Source organism: Pieris napi, chromosome 3 (genome assembly GCF_905475465.1).
Source record: "Pieris napi chromosome 3, ilPieNapi1.2, whole genome shotgun sequence".
NCBI lineage: Eukaryota > Metazoa > Arthropoda > Insecta > Lepidoptera > Pieridae > Pieris > Pieris napi.
In genome coordinates this window covers 8509783-8529070 of record NC_062236.1, presented here as the reverse complement: position 1 = coordinate 8529070, position 19288 = coordinate 8509783, and the positions used below count along the sequence as shown (strand labels likewise).

General features: G+C 34.0%; 4 protein-coding genes across 4 annotated transcripts in view; 2 read left to right on the top strand and 2 right to left on the bottom strand.

Annotated features, from left to right (window-relative positions):
- LOC125063510 (ABC transporter G family member 23) overlaps window positions 1-7288 on the bottom strand; it is a 60718-nt gene extending 53430 nt beyond the window's left edge. The window contains exon 1 of the mRNA XM_047669991.1: window positions 7070-7288. The gene's annotated coding sequence lies outside the window, so the exon portion shown is untranslated. The remainder of the gene's footprint in view (window positions 1-7069) is intronic.
- Window positions 7289-10966: 3678 nt separating this feature from the next.
- On the top strand, window positions 10967-11722 carry LOC125063512 (28S ribosomal protein S18c, mitochondrial). The gene is made up of 2 exons (XM_047669994.1): window positions 10967-11146; window positions 11228-11722. The coding sequence occupies exons 1-2, from the start codon at window positions 11116-11118 to the stop codon at window positions 11596-11598; spliced, it is 402 nt and encodes a 133-aa protein (XP_047525950.1). The 5' UTR covers window positions 10967-11115; the 3' UTR covers window positions 11599-11722.
- A 3-nt stretch (window positions 11723-11725) lies between these two features.
- On the bottom strand, window positions 11726-13334 carry LOC125063511. Its single transcript, XM_047669993.1, has one exon. It carries the CDS (start codon window positions 13188-13190, stop codon window positions 11901-11903), a length of 1290 nt encoding a protein of 429 aa, XP_047525949.1. The 5' UTR covers window positions 13191-13334; the 3' UTR covers window positions 11726-11900.
- A 4495-nt stretch (window positions 13335-17829) lies between these two features.
- LOC125063492 (succinate dehydrogenase [ubiquinone] iron-sulfur subunit, mitochondrial) lies at window positions 17830-19123 on the top strand. Its single transcript, XM_047669967.1, has one exon. The coding sequence runs from the start codon at window positions 18072-18074 to the stop codon at window positions 18918-18920; it is 849 nt and encodes a 282-aa protein (XP_047525923.1). The 5' UTR covers window positions 17830-18071; the 3' UTR covers window positions 18921-19123.
- The last annotated feature ends 165 nt before the right edge of the window (window positions 19124-19288 follow it).

The window sequence follows — 19288 nt, the reverse complement described above, 5'->3', positions numbered from 1 at the left end:
TCAAGGATATAGTTTACGGAAGAGCGCAGAGATGTAATCATGCTTTCTTGGACCGAATATAAAACGGATGAAGAAATTTTGACGACGATCCAGTTTATTAGGCAATTTCTCGATTAGATCGGAAGAGCAAAAATCGGGGTAGTCTAGTAATGGCATTAAAGAGAGATTGTGCCAGTAAGGTTTTAGTGCTAAAGAAAATACTAAGACATCGAAGGCAATCCGTACAATTTGCGGCTAAGTTCCTTAACATACTTCTCCCAGTATGCATTTTAATCAATTAAGACTATTTTACTGTACGGCCAATCTTTAAAGTCACACCGTTGTACAGGTAACTCAATCAATTCTTGATGTGAAATAAGGGTTGCCAATAATTATAACTGCTCTTATTGGGATTGATTTGTAGACCAAAATCATTACTCCATTGATGATCTTTGCCAGCTCATACAACCTTTTAACTAAAAAGTTATAAATTATTTACAGTTTAATATATAAAACCTATTACTTAACTTGATTTCGAAACTAAATAATACTACGATTAATACAAGCTATATAAAACAAAAGGACTAGGATGACCTTTTAGCAAGAGTATGTACCTACTGTGTCAAGCAGAGTTTCTACGATTGAGCCAGGTTTCTTATGAAATATAGAGACCTCCTTTGCCTTCAAAGCTATGTTTTTTGCATACTGCTCTTCAATTGTTATCGTTCTTGTTACCTAGGCTACAACTATTTGTGCAATTCGAAAAATCTTTAATTCTAATCTTGTTTTGAATATGCTGTGATTGGTAATGATAATTTACTAACATACAAGAAAAGAGCGTACCAATTCTTGAAAGGCCGGCAACGCACTTGTGAGGCTTTTGACAACATTATTAATGTCTTAAAACCGTCGATCTATATTATACTTTATTTAATTGTAATTTGATGCTTACATAGTAATTTTCACATTTTGCTAATATATGAAACTGCTTGCTGCCCACTGAAGTATTTCCGAACCAATTCGACTTAGGGTCCTTCAAGAATAGAGCGTATTTCTTGGCAGAACACTTGCGAGCCAATGGCAATGTGAGTGACCATGGGCGGTTTCACTTTACATCAGGTGAGCTTCCAGCGCGTTTGTTCCCTGGTATACATAATCCATATATAAAAAATACGATTTTACTTTACTAAACTCTCTATAATTATAATTTAAATTACCTTTTTGTAATTGTATGTAAGATAGTGGTTGATAAATTTATAAATAATTGTACTCAACTTTAGGATTATCAATAAACCTCTTTTAAATCATAAAGTTCAATTTAAAATGCTCAATAATAAATCATATTTTGATATTAACTTTATTTTCTAATAGATCGTGAAAACTTGATCCAGCCACACAGAACAACCATTGGAATAAGTAATTCATAAGGATCTTTCTTAGGTGTCCATATTTCTCAATATTTCGGGTAAACAACTCGAGGTGTCCCAGATAAAACTGGTCACCGGCTAGTGATGTAACTATCGCATAATGGCAAGTGCCTTTCACTGGCTTTTTACCTCATTTATATATAGAAAATATATATATTATTCCTAGGATAGACACCACGTCTAATCGTCAAAGTGTCTAAAACTAAGCTAGCTAACAAATTAAACTTTCTTTACTATTGACACCAGTGGATTTTACTACGCTTGTCAACAGTAGGATAAAAGCCATAGCAGCGTGCGTCGTGTTCTTTGGGTAACTTAGGGTACTGCTGTAAGTCAAAATCCTTTACATCTTTGTACTACAGGAGTGACAATAAGCCATAAGTCTTGTTTCTGAATCTTACCCTAAACGATAGATACCTTATAAACTAATAGAATTATATATACTTATATTATACAGAGGTAAATTTTGTGAAGTTGTAGGGGGTAATCTCTCGAACTAATGAACCGATTTTGAAAATTCTAAAAGCCACGTTAATTGAGTGGCTATATATTAAGCCAAAAAATTAAAATATATATTCGTATTTGGAAAGTCGGAGAAAAAACGGTCGAACGAAAACGTTTGTTACAAACGCTGCCTTAACGATGAGAGATATATGATAATGCCTACAAAAGAGTCAACGACAGCAGATGTCTAACATTAATCTAATATATAAAATTCTCGTGTCACAATGTTGGTTCCCATACTCCTCCGAAACGGCTCGAACGATTCTTATTAATTTTTTATGCATATTCAGTAAGTCTGAGAAGCGGCTTCTATTAATATTTCAAACCCCTAAGTGATAAGGAATGTTCCTCCCAAAAAAATACAGCATATAAAAGTACATAAAACCCCTAATTTTCACCCCTCTACGACAAACCCCTATTTTTTATTATTGTAGATAGTTATTTTTATAGAATTAACAAACAAAAGAAAAAATGTTTCCTAGAAATGATATGGAAATACAAACGTTTGCCGGGTCAGCTAGTATTATATAAAAACAAGTCCTCCAAAACTTATTGCAGCTTTCACAGAAATCTAGAATGATTCACGAGGAAGGGATATAATATGTATTTATAATTATTCATAGTTTAACAATATATGTATTATATAGAAGTTAGGTAGGGGTGACGTTTATGTATAACTTAACTTAAGCCAAGCTTTCGAATGTTTATAAAAAATAATTGATAGTAGTAATATTTTAATATTGTTAAACAGTAGTTTATATACCACGCGGTACCTCTGTAGGAAAGCAACCCATAGACAGCTATATGTACTAATACAAACAACGGTAGATTATGTCAGAGCGTATAAAGGTATGTATAAGTATAATAAAATCTTCTTGAATACCCCTAGCTATCCTTATAACATATCCGTTCGAATGTTTTCACACGCATGACTTAACAGGAGGAAAACGAAAATCGAAACAAAACACGGTCACGCTCTTATAAATTTCATCATTGTAACTTGATTTATTAGTTCTTAGGTAAGATATTAAATCATTGGTGAAGTCCAATAAAAACCCTCACTTGTAGATATGACGAGTAATGATGTTACATAAAATATAGGAATACCACAAGTAAATTGACCTTAAGTGCCTTAATAAACATTGCAATTTAAATGAAATAACTATACAAATAATAATAATAAAAAATAATCACGTTCATTTATTTGTACCTTGTCACGAAAGGACAGAACTTTGTGTGTTACAGTGCGTTTATGAATAATATGGGTATGTCGCAGCCAACTAGCATAGTTAGCCGTTCAATCAACAGCCTAGCGTCTTAACTAAACAGCGCCGTTTTACTTACGGCCTGAAAGGTATTCAGACAGGTATACTAGACATAACAAGATACATAATATTTTATAAAACTTTTGACTTGAATAAAAACCAAAGGATTTTCAGCGTTTAATTTTATTATGTGATCAGAGACAATAATTATAAGATGGGCAGGCCTACTGGTTTCAATGTACATACAAATATCAATGGACATTCTGACTATGTCCATTTAACACTCGCTCGTTCGGTGAAGGAAAACATCGTGAGGAAACCGGCATGCCAGTTTAGGCCAGGCACATAAGGCAGATGTATGAAATGATCGCGAAACAGATACAGGCATCTGAGGCCTAGACCTAAAACGTTGTAGTGCCACTGGTTTTATTGTACCTACCCTGTACATAATAAAAACTGCCACGATTATTGCGATCGGTTTAAGCTTTAACACTAGTTTTTGGAGGGTGTATTAGCATTCGCATACAGAACGAGGGAATTTATTATAAAACATATGTGTACTGTGTAGGGATATTTATGAAACTTAAATTGAGTTATTATTACCACTCAATTAGTTCCTCAAACTTTAGAACTAAAACTGCCAATAATTCTATCAGCCGTACTCTAATTCATTGATTAAGAAAGGCTATATAGTAAAGAGAAGGAAATTTATCAAATATCTATCTCCATGGGTCTCTACCCGATGCAGCATTCGTTAGCTAATAGCATTAATCAAATTGCACCGTTCTTTTAATAAAATGAAATTTATTTGAACAAATAATGTTGGGGAAAAACTCCTGTTTTGGAAGACAGTTACATTATTGTATTGATCAATTACACAATCTCTGAGTACGATTGATTGCGTACGAGTATTGAGTACGTACTGACTTTTAAAATCGGATCAGTAGGTCCGGATTGATATAGATTTTGTTATTACGTATAAAGAAGAAATAGGCTAGAGCTTAGGCCTACAACGCACTAGCGGCTGGCCGCAATGCGGTGTGCCGCTGCGGCGGGCCGCGGTATATACGGTCCGCCGTAGCGGCCTGCCGTATTCCGGCTAACCGTCCCTATTGCGGTCCTATTGCGGTCTGCCGCAATCGTCACTCGTCAGTGCTTCTTGAAATATTACAAATTCAAATTTAATGACGTGGAATAAGTGATACATGTATCTTATGTTCCATAATAAACATATTTTATTTTTTTATTTTTTACTCTTTTAAAATAGGTTTACAATATTTTGTTTACATTTGTTAAATAATTATATGTGATGACGTAGGTAGGACGGCTAACCGCGCCGAGTGCGTGGAGGGGACGCGGCGCGCCGCATCATTCAACCGGTGCGGCTCGCCGGAGCTCCAGATCCACCGGAGCGGTTGACGGTTGACCGCAAGTCAGTGCGTTGTTATCGTGCGGTTTCATATAATAATCGATGTGCGGCCCGCCGCAGCGGCACACCGCATTGCGGCCAGCCGCTAGTGCGTTGTAGGTCTTAGAATCAGATTCTAATTGAATTGATTCGGAAATACTTCAGTTGGCAGCTGGTTACACATAGGGTGCACGGCAAAAACTCGAGGTGATACTTCGCTCGATTCGAATCGCTCTTCGTTGAAGACGGTTAAGCGGAAGTAGCTGTTATTGGGGAGCTCCCGACCAGAGATGAGAACAGTACTCCATGTGGGACCGAATTTGCGCTTTGTATAGTTGCAAGCAGTTTCCCGGAGTGAAGTACCGTCTCTCCTTGCTGAGCACACCAAGCTTCTTAGAGGCTAATTTAGCCTTCCCTTCTAAATGACCGCGTAACTGAACGTCATTCGATATGTCAACACCCAGTATTCCGATGCTAGCTAAGGATTGAAGGAGAGTGTCTTCAAAGAGTGAGGAGTGACAAAGAGAGTTTTTTTAGCGGAAATCGCGCAAACTTGTGTCTTCCTGGGCTGGATTGGACTAGATTTAGTCTACCCCAGACCGAGACTCCACGTAGCAGGTTTTCGACTTCAGACACAAGTTTTTTTCCGATACTCATCGACAACTACCCAGGAATCAGGAAATACCGGCCCGACCAGTGTAAAGAGTATCCCCAGTGCTGTCGTCCGCATAGCAATGAATGTTGCTAAGTTGCAACATATAATTGATAAGCAGAATAAACAGGGTTGGGGATAGGACACAGCCTTGTGGGATCCCAGCGTTCACGGGTTTCAGGTTGGAACATGCTCCGTCGAAGTCAACCTTGATGCTCCGATCAGCAAAAAAGCTAAAAATCCAGTTGTATATTTCTCGGGGAGCCCATAGTCTGGAATCTTCTAAAGCAGTGCTCTGTGCCACACCTGAAAGAATGTCCAAACATACCGCCAGCTATGTGTAAGGTATACAAAGAGGTCGCCAGCTGAGCGACCAGGGCGAAAGACGTACTGATAATCCGCAAGGAGGTCAAAGCTATTGGGCGATAGTTGAACGGATCAGAGCGAATACCTTTTTTGGGATTTGATGTTTTGAAGCGGTCTTCCAACACTTAGGGACTATGCCGAGCGAGTGCAGGTACCAGAAAAGGTGCGTTAAGACCGGAGCCAACTCAGGAGCAAAAGTACGCAGTAGAATTGGGCCCCCCAATGCCATCAGGCCCGCTCGACTTATGAATGTCCAAGGAAGATAGTGCTTTGCGGACAGCACGTTGCCAGAATATGATTTCCGGCATAGAAGAAACACCGCGAAATGGTTTATATGATAAATTATAGCGTTTAGCATGCGACTCTGAGCCCATGAGCGTTAAAAGCCCATTTATCTCACCAATTAATTTCTAAAGCACGGTAATTATATATATTTCAAGACAATCGACAATGCAAACCAAAAATCGACGATATACGAGTACATCAGGCGCAGAAAACTTGTCAATTAGGAAAATTCATAGATGAATCAGACACAATTATAAAAGAATATTGTTAATTGATTATTTTCTAGGAAACTCATTATCTTTCATTAGAATAGATAAAATCAATATTATTTCAATTTTAAATACAACTTGTAGGCAATAGGTAAAAGTCGTTGAAGTGTTCAAGTTCAAAAGAAAGTTTAGGTACATGCCTCAATCAAAATCAAACATACAGAATCAATGAAAGAGACACAGAACATCGCATCGGATCGACAATATTCATAGAGAAAAATTAAATGTCTAACATTGTTTTTATAACATTAATAAGCGTAAAAACCTATAATTAATATATTGTGCATAAATTGATTGCAATGTGCGTTCGATGTGCCTTCATACTTAATCCTCGACCATATTTAGACATATTTGGACGTAGATAACGACGTCGACGACCTTTATAGTTAATATATGGTACCTAGTTCTTAAATTCTATATCTACATACAAAGTCGCCAGCATCGCATAATATCACTATAAATGGGAGCTGGCGAATGGAAATCCGAAACGAAGCTTTTATTTGTAACTTGCAGCTGTGTTTACAACATGACTATAATGGAATTTTACCTATGCATGTATAAGAATAAAAGGAAACCTGCCACAGTCGGTTAAAATAAACCACTATACAAAAACCAGAAGACAATTTCCAACCGTGTTTACGATTGCGTACGGCCCCCTTGGGTCACTTTCTCCAACCTTGATATGCCTGACGCGACTACGGTAACACGTAAATTCAATGGTATTTTTGACTATGCATCGTAAACTTTTACTTTTACAGACAAACAGAAACTAACTTTCCAATATTCCATATAACTGACGCGTAGATTACAACGGAATTATATAAATATGCGGAAACTTACATAAGGTAAGCTTAGCTCTATTTAAAAGCGGTATTGTATCATTACCATAGATAAAGAAATTATAAAACTCTCACCGAGTGTTCAATATTCTAATCTAGATGATCCAAAAGAAAAAAAGTCACAGATCACAAACACAAGAATTTGTCACTGTCACTTGTTTTGGCGCGAAAAACTGCGCGTATACACAACACTTTCTAATTGAAAATTTTATTTTATTTGATTGTTCTTTCATTTACCGCTTCGCCACGTACGATACGGACTGTGGCTAGGCAGGCTGTGGTTGGTTGAGTATCGTCTTGGTCTGATTTCTTGTCGCGACGAACTAACTTGGAAACTATAAACCGACTCGTATGTAGGTGCATCGAAGCGCGTGCATTTCCGCATTGAATTGCAACTTTTCTTTTGGTCGTCTAACAGTCATATTGACCAAATGGACGTGTTGAAATGAGCTGTCCGTTTTGCAATTACCGCGATGTAAACATCAACAAGGAGGATGCCATGTATCCGCAAATATCGTAATAAGTTAGATTATTGCTCGCCACACATACCTACTATCTATGTACTGTAAAATAAAGGTATGTAACCTTTTAAAATATTATTATAATCGTGATATCGTGATCGTGATCACATTTTATTAAAACAGAACGTGCTCATAGCAATAACAATTAACGACGACGTAAGTGCATTCTCATTAAACTTAAAATATTTAGTTTCTTATGAACTCCGTTAATTGCATAATTTGATCTGATACGAAAGGATTTTAATGTACTCATCAATTATTTATATACATTTATATTATATCCATCCATCCTTCATCCAACCATCTCGATCTCGTCTGCGAAGATAAAGTTAGAATAAACGGCCTACCTTTATTGCTCCGCATTAGTTTGTTATATTTTATTAATTATAAAGTATATATAACTATTACATTATATATTTTAACCCGTAAATTTTATTAAAGTAAGCCATCAAATTTATTTATGTTACTTAGTCATGCTAAGTAACGCAGGCATCACTTTTTAATAATTTCAGGAATAATTGTATTTCATGCTTGGTATACAATTATTCCTGAAGAATCCAGAATACGGTTTTCTTAACCTCTTTACCTTCTCCCTTTATTAGCGAAAATCGTGTTTTTTATTGCTAAACAAAAAGCAAAAGTAGAAACTAACGTATCAAACGAAACAATAGAATTCAGGCGATATACAGACCATAAAGTACTAAAGTTTATCCAAGTTTACTTAATTTCTGGGTAAACAATTGATTATTTAAAACCAATGACAAAAATCAAACGCTTGATGAAACCACTACCAAACTCTTACAAAGATCAGAGTTGTCTCTGAACATATTTTGTGAATCGGCCAGTTTCAATATTGCAAAACCACGACATAGAATGACACTATCAAAAAATATAATATGACGACGTTTCTTAATTCTGAATTAGATTTATCATTAATAGGAGAATTTAATGTTTCACGTATGAACTGGTTAATTTAATACAAAAGAAATGAAAATTCTATAAGGAGAATTAAAAGAAGAAGAGAAAGTTATGAATTTTCCTAATTCTGTCAAATCTACTCTTGCTGGATTAAGTCATTTTTACTCATACAATTATAAAACCTTGTTACTTATCTTCATGACACTGCCAATACTGCTTTATGAATGTTATGATAAAATCTTAGTCGTGAAAATGGATGTTTTGTGATAGTTATTTGCTTATTAATAATAATTAAACTATTAATAATTAGAACATAAGCTCGAAAAAGTATGTAGCAGTTAATTAATACATTTAAAAATTGTAACCCTTGTGTTTTTTTTATTTACAAGTATTTATTTCATATTTTAATATGTATTTATTGTCTATAACAACTAACAGGGTTTACTTAAATCATTCGTAAAACGTATTAGGAATACAGTACACCTTAAAAACTAACACAGCGTGCATAACAATAAAGTAGACTAAAATATAAAATAGGAAAAAGAAATCAAGTTTAGTTACAAAAAACAAAGATAATTTAAAAAAGATTGAAAAATTTAACATGCTAGTTTAATTTTGAAAGCTTAGAAGACAACGCCGAAACTGCAACAAGGAAAGAGGACAATATATCTAGGATAGGAGTCGCTAGGAGTGTGTACATACACATATGCATAGAGAAATGACCTAGCTTTGCGGAATATGTTAGGTAGATTGTTAATGTTCATCAGCGCAGGGCCGAAAAGCAAGCCTTGTGAGACTCCAGATGTTATTGAATGAAGGTTATAATTAAAACCATTGCGCACAACGTAAAACTTACGATTCAACAAGTAACATCTTGAAATATGTTACTTGTTGAATATACCTAGCAAAGCCCATTATATTTATTTATTAACACTTCGTTGCATTACAATATAAAAATTGAACATAACTGAAAACATAACTGAAAAGGAGGGCAACTGGCGGCCTTATCGCTTTCGAGCGATCTCTTCCAGGAAACCACTGTCAGAAAAGAAAAAAAAATGTATTAAATTAGATACATATTACGTATACTTATTAAGAAAAAATACTAAACAGAAACAAAAAACAAACTAAACTAATAAAGGATACATGACAAATAAAAAGTAAAAAGTGCACATGAATCACGATAATTTAAGATCAGTCTCACGTCAGTTAGGGAGCGTTCAAGTATTACGTCACGCAATTTTTGGAGATTATTGACCCCCCCCCCCATGTAACTCGCCGTAACGTAGTAAAACGTTTCGTGACCACCTAGTGACTCTTTAGTTACTACATATTATGTGGTGTAAGTCGAAAAAAATATTAACAATAACGCGTAATTTAATCCCCGCCCCGCATCGTAACGTTTTACAAAAGGACAAATACGTTACGTAATACTTGAACGCTCCCTTAGTAGTTAGTACGAAAGGTAGGGATGCGATGTGGACAGGTAATGTTTCTACAGAAGAAATTTAAAGGATGATAGAGAAGGAGCTAAGCGAATAGGGACGGGAAGTGAATTCCATAGTCTAAGTGCAGAGACCTTAAAGGATTCGCCAAGAAAGGAATTATGAGATGGAAATCCCATCTCCAAGGATATAGTTTTCGGAAGAGTATGGAATATAAGAGATGGAGAACATGTTACATGAGCATCACGTCGCTGACAAATGGGTAACCATCCTAGCCGCTTACGGAACGCAGAGATATGGTCGTACTTTCTTAGACCGAAAATAAATCAGATACAGAAATTTTGGGGACGATCCAGTTTATTTAGCAATTCCTCGCTTAGATCGGAAGAGCAAGAATCGGCGTAGTCCAGTAATGGCAGAAAGAGATTGTGCCAGTGAGGTGAATTTATTATAGTATTTATGCGTTACGTTTATTCGTTATAGGTAGGGAATAATTAATGTATGGGTATTGGGTTAAACCTAATAAATTTAACTCATTTTTACGTTATAACTCTATTTTGCGTTATAGAGAGTTTTTCGTTATAAATAATGGTGTTATAAAGAATTTACACTGTATTTAAAATAAAGTTAGATTTTTTGTGAAAAAACGTGCGTGCGTACAATGTACACCTGTCAGAAGTGAAACTTCTTTGGCAAATTAATATTTTTTCAAATGTAATTTTTCAATAATAAAAACACGTGGCATTTTAATTTATAATAAATAAGAAATTGTAATTTTTTTCCAACACCGATAAAGAAATTTTACTTCAATAAGTTATTGGTAATTTAATTGTATTTATTTACTACCGGTATTAACAAAAATAAATGCAAATGAATTTAATAATATTCTGTTCATAACAGCTGTTGATGATACATGAGTATCCTATGTACATCAACTATGAACAGAAGATTACTAAAAATGTTACTACATATAATTATTTATTCGTTTTAGTTCAGGGGCTGAACTTAAGAGGTCGTGACATAAAAGCATCAAATTTAGTCGTGCGCGGCTTCTCTATAGTCTTCTTATTGCCTTGAATATTATTATTTATTATACTCTTTGATTAAATAGAGGTTATAAATGTTTAAAATAAATCGTGAAAATAAAGCAATACAAATATAATTAACATTGCTAGACTGCTAGTTATTCATAAAGAGCTTTGTCGCTCAAGACAAACAGGAAATAATTTTGAGTAAGATGGCACTGATGAAACGTTTGTTTTTAAAAAGTATTTGTTTATATTTACTTATATAATTTTTTAAATTTATTATTAAATAATTTGTATTAACCTAACCCTTTTATTTTATAGTTGTTTATACACCTCGAGCATTATCTTACAACGTCCGACATTTGTCTACAGAAGTAGCACATGATGACAGCCCTGTGGAAATGGAAAACCCATTCACTAAAGAAAAACGCCAATGTATACTTTGTAAATTGAACATAACGCCAGACTATAAGAACTACAGGCTTCTATCACAGTTCCAAAGTCCATATACAGGAAGGATATATGGAAGACATATAACTGGACTATGCCAAACAAAACAGGCAGCAGTAGAGAGAGAAATCACTAAAGCACAGAACTGCGCTTATATGCCTTACTATTATAAGGACAAAACATTTTTAAAGGATCCTAAGCTGTTTGATCCTGAAAATCCAATCCGATCACACAGATTTTAGATACATGCAGTCAGAGGATTGCCGTTGTAAAGTAATTGCTATAACTCAATAAAATATTTTTTGTGAAAATATTAATGTTGGTGTGGTGAAGTAGTTGATAAAAATAATAAATAATTATTATTTATGTATTTTATTATTATGTGCCCTGTTGCTTCTGAAACATTATACCTATTATGGAAATACATATTATGTACATATTTAAAAATATTAAATTATTTATTTGATAACAAATTATAGTATGTAATGACTAAAATATAAGTATTAAGATTACTCAAGCTGTTGAAGAAAATATTTTCTTTAACTTAAGTGTTAATACTTGATAAAATAATAGTATTATCATCTGGAGTAATAAAGGAGTCATTTTCTATATCATAACCAACTAGTTCTGGAGGTATTTTTAAAGTTTTTAATATTTCGGAATAATCCATATTCTGATTATCTGGGAACTTCTTTTTCATAAGATCAAAAAGTTCAAACAGTGCCTCTTGACAGCCTTTTTGCCACTTTTTAATTAAATTCCTAAGTTCTTCGGTATCCTCAGTCATTGCTCTGGCAATTAAGAGTTTTTTTTTCATCTCAATTCTATGTTTTAGTTCATCAATGTCTTTTTGAGTTATTGATCCTGTAGATTTTGCTTTGGATGGTTTGACCACTTTCTCATAAGTCTTTTTTACTAAAATAGTTCTCTTAGTAAATTCAAAGTCATCATCGTCATTATCAAATGATTTTTGCAAAGTTTTTGTATCTGTCATTGGTTTAACATTTTTTATTTTATTTATATTGGAAATAGACTTGGGGCTACTGTTCTTTTTCACCGACAATGTTTTAACAAACTCATTATCTTGTTTTTTATTTAAATCACAAAGGGGCAAATCATCAGAATCTGAATCAAATAGTGTCTGCGAAGTAGATGTATTTATCATACTTGCTTTGTTTATGTGTGAATTATTGTCACCGTGTTGGTGTGTTTTGAGGGATTTTAACATTTTTTTTTGTATAAGAATAATACATTCCTTATTTAAGTTGTTAGGATCCTTAACATTAAGTTCATTGGCTTTAGTACTATCTACTTTAGAGATTTCATTTAAAATATTACTTTGTTCACATTGTTGAACAGTTTTTATCTTTTTTTTCGAATTCACTCTAGACAATTTTGAAAGTGTTTTATTATTGTTTTGGGGTGATTTACGCACAATTTCTGTACTTTTTGTTATGTCATCTTTGTTATTTGCATCTACATTTTGCATCATTAAAAATACTTTTGAATTTTTCTTAGAAATGGGGATACTTCGTGACGGCGTGTCACTAATGTGAGTAGGTGAAGAAATACATGTAAGCGTTTCAGGTACTGCTAGTACTGTTTTTTCGGGGGATTGAGGTGAAAAAGCTGATTCCTCACTGGTGCTACATATCTTTCTCTTTTTACACTCTTTTGTAATTTCCGTGCTATTCTGGCTTCTGGATAATGGCGAAATAAAAGGCGATGGTCCTTTTCTATTAAATTTCCTGGATAAACCTAAGCGCCTACAAGGTGTCAATAGGGTTTTGCTAATTCCACCGGGAGTTTTAGGAGAATCTTCATTTGACTTCATTTTAGTGTAGGTTTTGATTAAATAATAATTATCTTTTTGAATATTAAAGACACGCCTTTTAAAATATTTTGTACTATTTTGTTTTTCGGCGCGCTTGCCTCTAAATCGCGGAATATAATTTTTTTTTTTGGAGTTTAGGGCTGGTATCTAGACCTTTAGGCCAACGCGGAATATAAGTTATAAATCAGTGTTGCCAAAAGCCGATAGCCAAAAGTAACACAAGACAGTTCAAAACGTGTTATTTTCACGAGAAAGGTAACATAACAGTGAATAATGTCAAATGTGTAGGTAATATACCAATTAACGGAGTAGCTAAACTGCTAAAGTGATCCTTGAACTTGTTAAAACCGTTAATACTGGCATTGAAAACATGAAGTTAGTAAAAATGAGGTTGTTTTATTTAAGCATGTATTGCATGCTTAAATAAAACTTGTAAGCATGTATACAACCATTGCTTTTGATGTCTCAAAATTGTTTTATTGTCTCAAAAAAGTGATTTTTTTATATTTGCTTTAATAGCCATTAAGTAGAATGGTTTCAGTATTTCGTTTAAGACTTTTTATTAATTTTAGTTGACAAAACTTTATTTTTAGGCATGCATAAGAAAATGGCAACACGTCAGAGTACCATTCGAATTTTCAAAAATTTCTCCAGGGGGTCTAGACAAGAAGGTGCTTTAACGGTAGTGTATGTAGAAAGTCGAAAACTAAATTTGTATGAAAATGACAGTTCGTTTCAACAGTCGGTAGCCTAGGCCCAAAAGGCGTGAATCGGGATACAATAAGCGACGCCATGATAGTGCTACGAAAAGACACACATTAACGCTCACGCTTTTCGGTAGGCAACGGCCAATTAATGTTTCGGCAGTGTAGGCCTTATGGCTTCAGCGTGTGTCTCATCCTTGGGGTTGTAGGTACTATCACCGGCTGTGTATCAATGGAATGTCAATCTATGTGCACATTTAACATTGGCTCGAACAGTGAAGGAAAACAACGTGAGGAAACCAGCTTGTCGTAGACCCAAAAAGCCGACGGCGTGTGTAAGGCATAGGAGGCTGATCACCTACTTGCCTATTAGATAGATTAATGATGACCTAAAAAGGTTGTAGCACCACTGGTTTGTTTTTGTTTTAAAAAACCGCGTTTATCCCCTATGTTATAGCGTGATCTCAAAAGCTGCTGTATCAGTGTAATAACATTTCTTATATAATAATTCCTTTAGAAATTTGGTAAACCTCAAGTTATTTGTTTCATTCTTAAAATTTTCTGGTAATTTGTTATATATTTTTATGGAGGAGGTCAATGGTCCTTATTGATGTAATTTTAGTCTGGATGTATGTGAAATCAATTGGTTTTTACGAGAAGGTCTTAGTGAGTAAAGGGTTTTTGTATCTTCCCTTTTTGTATACATATTAGGATATTTACGAATAAATTTACATGCTTCCAGTATATATATGCTAGGTAGAGTAAGGATATTGTTCCGAATAAAGTGAGGCTGGCATGAGTCAGTATTTCCTATATTAACAAAATTTTCAAAAGTTTTTTTTGGCTTGTAAGTATGGCGGTTGCTGCCATATTTACACGGCTACCCCATAAGATAACACTAGAGCTGTTTTCATATCTGTGGATTTCACGAAGTGCATATGCGAATCGAGACAATTTCAGTGCGTTTTCCAATTACAGAGCATTTTGCGGCTCAGTGCCGCACAATGCCGCATAATGCTGAAGCTTAATTGGAACGTGAATTAGTTTTCAAATGCATCAGCAGAGTGCGCTAAGTCAGTGTTGTAAAAAAAATGTTGAATTTGTATGAATTGAGTTAGCAACCTCATTAATGTATAAATAATGTGGTAAACAATAATAATTGGTTGAAATCTTTTTACGCTTATTTTAATCATCAAATTATTTCATTAACATTTTTTTTATTGAAATAATAGAAAACCTTTAAAGAATATAAGGTTTTAACAAGCTAAATTAATAGTAAAATATTTAGTTTCATGTAAGAAGTTTACATCATTTACGTTTTGAGTAATATTTTTTAATGATTTCTAAAAAAATTATATACTTTTTCAAAACCATTGCATTTTTTTCTAAAGTATAATCCTGTACAATAAATTTGTTTACAGATCCGAATTTTAAAATAAAATTGTATTCATATTTTAAATGTGGAATATAAAAAAAGTAACTATTTATCATCCATACTAATATTTTTTTTTAGCAGTTTGAAATAACTTTAATTATTTTCAAAATCTACGACGAAACGAAAGCCTTACAAATTTTTCAACAATAAATAATATTTACTAACGAAAATTTCGATAAATGCCAACTTAAAGAAAAATACTGGTCAATTTTCTATCACTGTGTTGGTATTGTTTGCGAGAAGCTCGCGAGAGCATTCGTTTTGAGAGTGCTCAATTGTGCGAAGCGTTGCTGTAGTTGGAACACTCGACGTTGAGCATTATGCCGCAAAATGCGATCTAGTGCTGTAATTGGAAAACGCACCTAATCAATCTAACCTTATTTACATGATATTTCCAGTTTATATGTGAGTCTATGTCTAAACCTAAAAGAGTAAACTTTTGTACCTTTTCTATATTATAACCATTATATGTCAACTTTATGTCCATTGGTGTTTTTTGTTAGGGTTGGAATGTCATTAGTTTCGTTTTTTATAGTTTATTTCCAGGTTATGAAATCTTAGCCAGCTAGCCGTTTTATCTATTATCATTCGAAGCGTTGTATTTAAGTCTAATTTATTTTTACCTGATATCAATATCGAAATGTCGTCAGCAAACAAAATACATGGCTCGTGCATCACTTTAGGAAGGTCATTTATGTAGATCAAAGAGAGGAGGCATCATGCTTCCTTGAGGAATTGACGCTTTCAGCCTTCCACTTTCAGATCTAATGTGTTGAATTTCGCAAAATTTGTGGTCGAAATGTTCTATTTCAACTTGTTGTTTATTGAATAAGTATGATTTGAACCACTCGTGAGTGTCACCGCGAATTCTAAAATTGTATAGTTTATCTAATAGTATGGCAAATTAAACTTTGTCATAATATGCTTTCATTATTTCGAGTAATAATCCTATTGCGTATTGTTTGTTATTAATCATGTCAAGTGCTCCTTGAATAGGTATATTTAAAAACGGACAAAGTGGTTGATCTATGTCTTCGAACGCCGTTTTGGGAATCATCGCAGAGTTTAAAATTATCACAAAACTGATAGATGCGATCACACATAACTTTTTAAAATATTTTTGAAGCTGTTGGTAAAAGGGAAATTGGGCGGTAATTATTGAGATTTGTTTTTAAATTATTTTTATGATGGGCTTAACTATAGAAATTTTCAATAAGTCTGGGAAAATGCTTTCACTAAAAGATTCATCAATTAACATACATAGAGGCATGGTCAGCTGTTCTGCACATTCTCTGAAGAGAGTTGGGGGGAAGTTCGTCAATTCCATGACTATGTTTGTTTTTATGGTTTTGTAAATAATATTTTTATTCGTTCGCTCATGACGCTCATCATTACATATGTGCATTACATTGCACATTGTTTTTATGACATTATTAGACTTTTTTGAAATTATTTACTAAGCTGTTATTTAAGTAGCTTTTCATATTTTTTATATTATTCTGATTAGTGATTCTGTTAGCCACTATTTTTTGGTGTAGTTTTGAGGTTTATTTTTGTTTTGGGTATAGGTACATTTATTTAAAGTATTTGTCATCATTTTATGAAATGCAGTATAGTTTTCATTTACATTATTATTTTCTTTAATTATATCATACCAATTTATATCAGCAAGTTGTGGCTTAAATAGGTTTCTAGTTTTATCATTATATAATGTTTTAGTTATAAACCATTTATCATTGTTTGAGAGTTTTGGGATTTTAATGTGTAAGATTATAGATAGATGATTTGTAAATCCGAAGTATTTTACTGTTATGCATAAGTTTTTGCCAATGAAATTTGTAAATATTAGATCTAGATAATATGTTGATGAAGTTTGTGTAAAGTTTGATGCTTTCTTAATGTGTTGGGTTAATCTCTTTTCCAGCATAAGTTCTAAAAATTGTGTAGTTTTTGCTGTATTTTCAAGCATGTTTATATTAAAGTCTCCTCCTTTTACTACTTTGGACTTAGAATAATGTTTATTACTATATTTTAAGATTAAATTCTTCACACATAAAAATAAGAAATAAAAGATAAAACACTTCTTCCATTCCAGTAGGTATATAGTCACCAGTAAAATGTCTTCTTTAATCAGGTAAGTGGCGCATGCTTCAAGGACATATTCCGTTAATAGGTTACTTATATTCGTATTTCAGGACATTCGATGTGCTCTTGCAGAATTATGCAGACGTTTTAACGATTATGCAGGTTCAAAATATTGTATTTATTTATAACCTTTAATTTTTTTATGTGCTACGAACAGCAGCTTGGAGGTACGCTGTTGACTTTGCGGTAGCGGGTAGTGTATAATATCTCTTGACTGCGAACGAAGCGTTTTCGGCAATACAATTACGCAAAAGTGGTAGTATATGTAGAATACTTTTCGGTAGTAACTAGTAATACGGCTAGGCTTGAGGTATCCACAGAAGGAATATGGCATTGCTTAATGACAGTGACATTTACATTTTACCGAAACTTCACGGAGAAAAGTGAAATTCCAAATTCTCCAATAATCAAACTGATCAAAAAACATACTGCGCCACTTGCTATTTCGACTTCGAATTCAAGATCGCGACTTGACTCGGATCTTGTCTACAAGTACGCGAAAAAAAACGAAACTTAGCTGATACTCGCGTTTAAATAAAAAAATCTTGTGTAATATTGTGTAAATTTTAAGAGTTCAGTGTTTGAAAATATTACATAATGCCACTCTTAAGACTTACTTCAGGCACTTTTGGACAGCTGCGCACTTTCGCTACGTCATCTGCTCTTGGAAAAAGAGTCAAAACATTTGCTGTTTATCGTTGGAATCCTGATGAGCTAGACAAAAAGCCATACACTCAGAATTTCGAGGTGGATTTAGATGATTGCGCGCCCATGGTTCTTGATGCATTACTAAAGATTAAGAATGAAATGGATCCCACCCTGACATTTAGAAGGTCGTGTCGTGAAGGGGTTTGTGGTTCTTGCGCAATGAATATTGATGGAGTCAACACTTTAGCGTGCATCAGCCACATCGATCATAATTTATCCAAGCCTACTAAAGTCTACCCATTGCCCCACATGTACGTAGTTAAAGATTTGGTACCAGATCTGACTAACTTTTACCGTCAGTATCAGTCCATAGAACCATGGTTGCAGCGTGATAATGAGGCAGTAAAGGGCAAGGAGACTCAGTTGCTCCAGGATGTTGAAGACAGGGCAAAACTTGATGGTCTATATGAATGTGTCCTATGCGCTTGTTGTTCTACAAGTTGCCCCTCATATTGGTGGAATGGTGACAAGTACTTAGGCCCTGCTGTTCTTATGCAGGCTTACCGATGGATTATTGACTCTAGGGATGATGCAACCTCGAAACGTCTTTCAAACCTAAAAGATACATATTCAGTGTATAGATGCCACACAATCATGAACTGTACTAGAACATGCCCCAAAGGCTTAAACCCAGGACGAGCAATTGCTCAGATCAAAACACTTTTATCAGGAATGGTAAAGAAACAGTCCCCCATAATGGACCCTGCTGGCCTTCAAAAACAATCTGCAAGCAATTAACTTGGAAATGTTTATTTAGAACAATATTATTTATTTTGACAATATGTTGCAATAAATGCAACTATCCCTTTTGATGTAGAAATATTTTTGACTGAACTGCTTGTTCTATTATGTTGCTGTAGTGTTTGTATAATAATTGTTTATTAAAATCTGATTGATGTAAGAAAAATAAAATTGCTAATCATACAGTTTTGTCAATTTAATGTTGCTTCAGTACCTTTTTATTTTCCTAAGCATGTACCAGGACTATTGATATTATGAAAATAAAAAACCATGGAGTGCTACCGACTTTGTACAATAGTTTTCATGAATAAATTCTATTTAAAATAGAAACATGTCTTTTATATATTATACTACAATTATAAAGA